General features: G+C 35.5%; 1 protein-coding gene across 1 annotated transcript; it reads left to right on the top strand.

Moving 5' to 3' along the window:
• The first annotated feature begins 704 nt into the window (after nucleotides 1–704).
• On the top strand, nucleotides 705–5,215 carry LOC115413954 (dynein light chain 1, axonemal-like). Its single transcript, XM_030127096.1, has 8 exons — nucleotides 705–737; nucleotides 1,285–1,323; nucleotides 1,434–1,543; nucleotides 2,803–2,858; nucleotides 2,939–2,994; nucleotides 3,106–3,232; nucleotides 3,510–3,650; nucleotides 3,842–5,215. Exons 1-8 carry the CDS (start codon nucleotides 735–737, stop codon nucleotides 3,892–3,894), a joined length of 585 nt encoding a protein of 194 aa, XP_029982956.1. The 5' UTR covers nucleotides 705–734; the 3' UTR covers nucleotides 3,895–5,215.
• Nucleotides 5,216–8,119: the final 2,904 nt, after the last annotated feature.

Below are 8,119 nucleotides of genomic sequence, written 5' to 3'. Positions count from 1 at the left end.
AGGGCGATATTGGGACACTGTACTTCAAAGTGACATACAGCGAGACAATTCTTGTCTCTAACTGCACCTAAATGTGACTAGAATCACTTAACATTTTATGAAGGTGAAACTAAAGTGTCACTGTGTGAAACATTGTGAAGCTTAGTGACTTCAAGATACAAAAAATACTACACTAATTCATCAATACAACACATGACAACAGGCATGACTGTGAAGTAGGCTAGTACATGAATAGTGCTGATCATTATTCATACAGAAAAAGGAAATGTTGAATGAAGGAAGCCCATGCTGTACTTGAAGATGAATACCAACAACATGGAAAGTTATGTTTTGCTCTTATGTTCCAAGTAATGCATGTTCATGGTATAAATCTGTGGAATTCATGTCTTGTTGTGTAACAGGTCATAGTATACTGTATATCAGGGAGGTTCACACCCTGGTTGGGGCCCTACATTTATTTGGTGCCAGAAGCTCCATTCTGATTCTCACAAATGTACAAAAAACACGAATACCCACCCAAATATCCATGAGAAATACTTCATTATAGATGAGATTCCTCAGTTTGATACTTGGGGATTATACTAACTATGACACAGACTGAAGTATCTCATTTAATGTCTTGTTTATCTGCCATTTAAAGTGTAAACTGGGTCAAACTCAGTGTAACGACACTGCGCATGCGCCCCTCAGAGCCTGGTAGTGCCATAGCAACCGGAGCCGACATCAACATCAAGATGGTAAGTGTTAGTGTTGTCGGCTTATTTCTGTTGCTTTTTTGTGTTTAATAGGTAATTTACTCAGTTCGCAATACCCTATATTAAAAGTGAAGTCACTTAGTGTCCGAACGCCTGGTTGGCATCAAATGCTAAATATGTGTAGCTTAGAGCTAACGTGGGCTAACTAACTTTAATTAGCTGGCTAGCTAACCTTACTGTAAATCGCCCAGTAACATGTGCTGTGTCCAGAAAAATCTGTATGTCTACATGCAGTTTACCCTTTTCCACAAAACTATATCCTATATCGAGTGGTGGAAGAGGAAGTGTCCGTGAAGTCAGGCTGGAGAAAGGCTTCAATATCGCTTTAAAACAAATGATAATATTCAAGTAATTACATGTGGAAATCCTGTAAATCTTAATAGAGGTACTGGTTTAGCGATCGACTGTGTAAATCTTGTCAGATTCATTTTTATTTTGTCATCACAACAGCTTCTCTTTCATTAAATGTGATATAGTTAATACTTCAAATCGATACAGTGTCCAAATTAATGTTATGTAATGTCCCCAGGCGAAGGCAACGACTGTAAAGGAAGCTCTTGCCAAATGGGTGAGTGGCAATTAAATGATTAGCGAGTTAATTACTTATAGTCATATATAATGTTTAGTTCATGTATTAAAGTTTATTCGGAGGTTCATTGTGTATGTATGTGTTCGCAGGAGGAGAAGTCAGGGGAGAAGGTGACTGAAGCCAAAGCTGTAAAACTTTACGGTCAGGTTCCTCCTATAGAGAAGATGGATGCCTCTCTGTCCACACTTACCAACTGCGAGTAAGTCCTTCAAATGGAAAAGACAGTGTTTTTATGATGTTTTTGAACAAGGAGTAGCACTGGTCTACAAGTAAAATGCCTCTAGAATAAAGTAGTGAAACTTTACCAAGTTTGAGTCTCTAATAAAGAAAATTAAGTCAAAAATGCTGGTTGGCTGTAGTTTCCAAGATGCAGTCATTTCATTGTATTTTTCTTTAACTGTTCCTTTCATAAAAAAAAATGCAGAATAACACAATATATAATTGGGAGACAAATTGATTACACATAAAAATCAAGACTTTTCATGATTGGAAAGGAGCAGTTAGAAGAATATAATGTTCCCCTTACTTGTCTTGGGTCAAAATGTGAAATTCTGAGAATTATTGAGACAGTGGGTTTTACTCTAAAGGAGTATTCATCTCAGAGATACCAGATGTACTTCAAAACACTGTCTGCACATTACAATACATTCACTTTAAAGGTTTTGCTAGTAGAAGATTTATAAATCTACCATGCACCTAGGTCATGGAATAATGAACAAAACGTTCTTACACTAAAAACATTCACATCCATTAATGATTTTAAGAGTATCATAAAGAATGCAATGAGGGAGGCATGTCATTGTTGCTTGAATAGCTGTTATTGTGTTTTATTGTTCATTCATGCACCTTTCTTGTTTCAGCTGCTACCTTGGCCAGTTGTCCCTTGCATAAGAGATTTCTGATCTTGAGGGGAATTCTTGGTTAAATAAAAGTAAATAAATAAAGGAAATATGTTGTATAAATATACATAAATCAATATAAGTGTAATAGCACTATCATATACATTGAAAACATCAGTCAATCAGCACTTTCGTCATCAACAAGCAAAAAAAATTTGTAGACTTGGGTAATTATATCAGAATAAATCATGCAAGGACTAAAAAGTTTTCTATTGTGTGGAGAATCATGCGCACCTCTTTATATCCCTGGGTCAGGTCAAGACCATTTTTATTTATATAACCCAAAATCAGGCTTTACAGTCTTGGCAGTGTACAACATTCTATGTCCTTCCACCCATGGTTCAAAGTAGACAAAAGTCACCCACAAATACCTTTAACTGGATGAACAATGTCCATTTGGTCAAAACTAGAAATGTAGTTCATGTAATTTAATCAATCAATCAAATTTTATTTATATAACACCAGATCTTGATCAAGAAACCAGGTTAGAAAACACCTTTTAATTGCTTATGTATTATTCTGGGAAAGATCTGACATGTGATTGTGTTGTTTTCCACAGGAAATTATCACTATCCACAAACTGCATAGAGAAAATAACCAACCTGAATGGCCTGAGTGAGTACTAATCCCAGAAAAAGCCTTGGTGTGTCTTAAGGTCAGGGATGATAATGTGATGTTGTGTTGTGTTATTCCAGAAAACCTAAGGATATTGTCATTAGGTAGAAACAATATTAAGGCACTCAATGGGCTGGTAAGTTACATAAAATGGTTTCACATTTTTCTTTCTGACCTTTATTAGATGTTTTCAGAGTGAGTCTTGGTTTTTCAGTGTTTTGCATTAGCTGTGTGTATGTGTGTACAGGAGGCAGTAGGGGACACATTAGAGGAGTTGTGGATCTCATATAACTTGATCGAGAAACTGAAAGGAATTCAGTGCATGAAGAATCTGAAGGTCCTGTACATGTCCAACAACCTGGTCAAAGAATGGGGTGAGTCAGGTTTATAAGAGTCAATAAAAATTAAAAAGAGGTTGTCATCTTATTACTCAGATTTCTTAATTTATGGAATATTCATGAAGCTCAGTGACACGTTTAAAGCCCTTGCTTTTATTGAAGAATATAAATATGTCAGCATTGATTTTTTCAGTCTTCTTGGTCTGGGGATAAGTATTCTGTACAATTTAATGTACTCATGACTTGTTAAAGTGAATACTCTCCATGTGGCATACTTTATCATAGGGTATTATGTGTGTTCTGTGGTATGTAGCGGAGTTTGTCAGGCTAGCTGATCTGCCATGCTTGGTGGACCTGGTGTTTGTTGGAAACCCACTGGAGGAGAAACATTCATCAGAGGGAAATTGGATGGAAGAAGCCTCTAAAAGACTACCCAACCTAAAGAAACTAGATGGTAAGATTGTTCTTGTAGCAATATGTAGAAGAGTATGCAAAGTAACAGTCTTATATTTTAGGGCACATATTTTACATTACATGGACGTGGCTTTTTGCTCTTTGGTTTTATTGTAGTTACAAGGCACAAAAATAGCATTAAGTCCTTTGTTTGCTGATATGATTGTAGATCAGTGTTTCTCTTGTGTCCAGGTACCCCTGTCATCAAACAGGAAGATGGAGAAGAAGGAGATGGAGAGAGCTGAGAAGCATAACTGCCTGCAGGACTATGACCACATATGCCCAAGAGTCCTCTCTTTTTTAAGTTTTCTTACTGTTTTCATGGTGCTTTTCTTTATAGTAAATGTTTTTACAGCAACATGATTATTTGTTGTAGATCAACAAGCACAAAACCAACACAAAAAGTGTACGTTTTGTGTATGTATGACTTTAAAAAAATGTCAGTGAACACTGACAATACTTAAGCCTTGTGGGTTTGTGGGTACCAGAGAAGTTTTGATGAAACCTTAATAAGCACATCTCCTAATGTTATTCATAGCATAGGGAGATTTTTACTAACTGTTAACCTATGAAGGATGTTGACGCTAATACAGTTTATTTTTGTTTGAATAAGACTGCAAGCATTACTAGAACCAAAGCACAGTTTGGCTCAGACACTAATGAGCAGGGGCATTTGTGAGGACCAGATGATGATCGGGTAATACCATTAGCTCCATGCTGCTGGACCTCCTCCAACCTAATAGGAGTTGGCTGTAAATACCCAGTGCTTCCTCCCCCTCTAACATCACCATGGCAAAACAGTCGACATGTTAACATCTAGCCAGATTATTCTACAGTTGTGTCACATTAGATTAAACACTGAGACAATGTAAAAAGTGACCAGTGGATGAAGGTTACTCCCAGTCTGCTTAGAGAGCAGTGAAGGATACAGTAGCCAATTGAACTGCACAATTCAGCAAATAGCTACTTGTGACTTTGGCACACTCCTGTGCTTACATTAGTATCATTATCAGAGTGTACCAGGGTCCATTACCCAACTCTGACTACTCAGGTAGTGGATTTACATCATCACTGGATTGTTGTAGCATTAAAATTCGATTTTTTAGTATCTTCTATACTGCACTGACGACAAAAAGGGACCACATTCTGTAATTTTATTGTTCACTGTAGGACTGTGAGGCCACATGACCAAGACAGATTCTTAGCAATGTTTGGCACTGTGTTGTTTGAGATCTTCCAAACGATATAATACTGATGCATTAATTTAAGACTGTTTATAATTAGATCTGAACAAAATATGCACTGTTATGAGGTCTAATGTTTTTCATTTTGGGATTAAAACTGAAGTGCTGTATTGTTCTGTCAGCTTTAGGTTGACTTTGTGCACATTTTCATAAAGTTCCTGTTCATGAGGATGTGATAGTTAATGCATGTGGCATGTCTTAATTACCACTGTCAAATGATTTACATGTTTTAAATTATTTTAGCATGTTGTTTATACAATTGTGAGATGTTTATGATTTTAAATGAATTTGATATTTGAAATAAACACTGAAGAAACATTGACACATTCTCTTTGACACTTGATTTTGTGCATGTGATTTATGATTATGTAAAAAAAAAAAAAAAGAACCAAAAAACCCCAAAACAAAACCAAAACAGGCTGTGGTAATTTAAAGGACGAATACAAAGTCCAACTAAAAGTAGTATATGTAATGTATTTTAAAATCCAAATTCCCTCCTGTTGTTAAAAGTGAAATTTTCCTGTTTGTTACTAATTTTTTGTGCAAATGAGGTCTGTGAACATTGTCCTCCTTTAATACATATGCCATCTGTATGCTGTTTATTTTTGGATCTGACTGATTTTCATCACTTTGTTTTTCTAGTGTTTGTGGCTGAAGTTAAGTTTGAAAAAATGTTTTCTGGACTAAAATTTCTAAGACTAAATCCGACTTAAGTCAGAATAGATTCATCATCATTTGCATCCAAAATATCCCAGTAATAAACACGCCTTAAAAAAAAAAAAAAAAAAGAAAAAAGTAATAAAAACGCTTTTCCTGACAATGACCTAATGGCAAGTCCGGAACATTCGCCTTTTTGCCAATCGTATTCATGATTGGTCAGGATAAATGTCAATCATTAAATTTTTCCGGTCGTTTCCTTGGTAACGTTGTTAAGCCCGGAAATTATAGTTATCGCCGTGAAATTACAAGGAACTGATTAACAAACGCTGTATGAATGTGGACTGAAGTGTTTTATATTATTTATAATATGTACTAATTGATAAATACATCTAAACGTTTGATTCGAGAGTAGTGTGTTCTATTCGTAATGCAGAGGAATTAAGCTTTTGTGAGTGTTGAAGTAAAGACAGTAATTGGAGCTCTATGTAAAGTCCTAGCAGATGCTGGGCTGGACTCTGTCCCCACACCAGACCTTCAGACGGGCCAGACAAATGCAAAAATGAAAAAACAAACAAACAAACAAACAAATAATAATAATAATAATAATAATAATAATAATAATAATAATAATAATAATAATAATAATATTCTTCCTCTAAGCCATCCCAAAATTAGTGAATTTTTAATAAAATATTGGGGCCAAAAATAGGACCAAAATTGGGACGTAAAAAAACACGTAGGTGTCAGTACATTTGATCTGGACCACATAGCTTGAAATGGTCTTATATATCACTATAAATAAAGACACTATGTTAAGTTTGATGGTCCCAGTGGTTTTTCTCACCTTGACATGTGGGTTTTTCACGAATCTTAGTCTCATTCCAGGTTTTGTATGTAACTCATCGTGTCCACTTGCGTTACATGCCGAACCTGCCCTTTTAAACACATATAAATTGCGAATGATTTTGCAACAGTGGTCATTTTTGTGAAACACTCTCCCTTGCATCATTAGTTCAATTCCCAAAATGTACCTGTGAGAGAATAAAGAGATATTACAAAAAAAAAAAAAAAAAATAGTAGTGCGTAATTTTCGTGTCCTTTTGATCATGTTACATGCAGATTTTTGTATTAAATATAATGTCAAATGATATAAAAAATGTGTTTTATCTGAAAAATAGTTTCTCTTTTATACCAGTAAATATTTATTTTTAAAATAGTCCCAAAGTGCTTCCAAACTTGCTTCATAACATTAGTCTACATCTGGTTTGAATTTTTAGCCCCTCTGTCCTGTTTTTAGGGACAAGTTTCATAGAAGCACCCATAAGAGAAACCAGTAGGAATCACAACTGGATGTTATTGGAAAACTGCACATTTGAGGTAAACAGCTGTATCTCATGCTGCAGGGTTAATGTATGTGACTGTTTCATACTGACTCCCTTACTGTTAACTGGTTTATGAATTAACAACACCATTTTCTTTACAGCTCACTTATCATTTTATCTTGAACCTCTAATTAATCGGTTTGGTTTTTTATTTATTTTTTTTTTTTTTACCACCATTTTCAGTTTATCAGCAGTGACACAGGTGATTTTGTCCTCCACTTTGAAATCTGCTTCAGCACTGATACACCTTAAAATCTATTAAGATCGTTCTTTAAATCCATCCACTGTAGCCTCCTCTCTATCAGTATAATAGCCTAACTGTGCACTTTTCATGTGACATGATATCCCATTTTGTACATTTAAACACCATAATTTTACCATTAATGCTCAAACATGTATGCACTTGACTGGAATAGGACCTGAGGACTGAATGAAATATCCACTGTGGATTCAAGGTTACAAACAGGACATACTGAGGTTTCACACCACATCTTGACATAATAATAGACTTCCATCACTAGAGGGCGATATTGGGACACTACTTCAAAGTGACATACAGCGAGACAATTCTTGTCTCTAACTGCACCTAAATGTGACTAGAATCACTTAACATTTTATGAAGGTGAAACTAAAGTGTCACTGTGTGAAACATTGTGAAGCTTAGTGACTTCAAGATACAAAAAAATACTACACTAATTCATCAATACAACACATGACAACAGGCATGACTGTGAAGTAGGCTAGTACATGAATAGTGCTGATCATTATTCATACAGAAAAAGGAAATGTTGAATGAAGGAAGCCCATGCTGTACTTGAAGATGAACACCAACAACATGGAAGGTTATGTTTGGCTCTTATGTTCCAAGTAATGCATGTTCATGGTATAAATCTGTGGAATTCATGTCTTGTTGTGTAACAGGTCATAGTATACTGTATATCAGGGAGGTTCACACCCTGGTTGGGGCCCTACATTTATTTGGTGCCAGAAGCTCCATTCTGATTCTCACAAATGTACAAAAAAACACGAATACCCACCCACATATCCATGAGAAATACTTCATTATAGATGAGATTCCTCAGTTTGATACTTGGGGATTATACTAACTATGACACAGACTGAAGTATCTCATTTAATGTCTTGTTTATCTGCCATTTAAAGTGTAAACTGGGTCAAGCTCAGTG

The sequence above is a fragment of the Sphaeramia orbicularis genome, chromosome 22 (genome assembly GCF_902148855.1).
Source record: "Sphaeramia orbicularis chromosome 22, fSphaOr1.1, whole genome shotgun sequence".
Taxonomy (NCBI): Eukaryota; Metazoa; Chordata; class Actinopteri; order Kurtiformes; family Apogonidae; genus Sphaeramia; species Sphaeramia orbicularis.
This window is presented reverse-complemented; position numbering and strand designations above follow the sequence as displayed.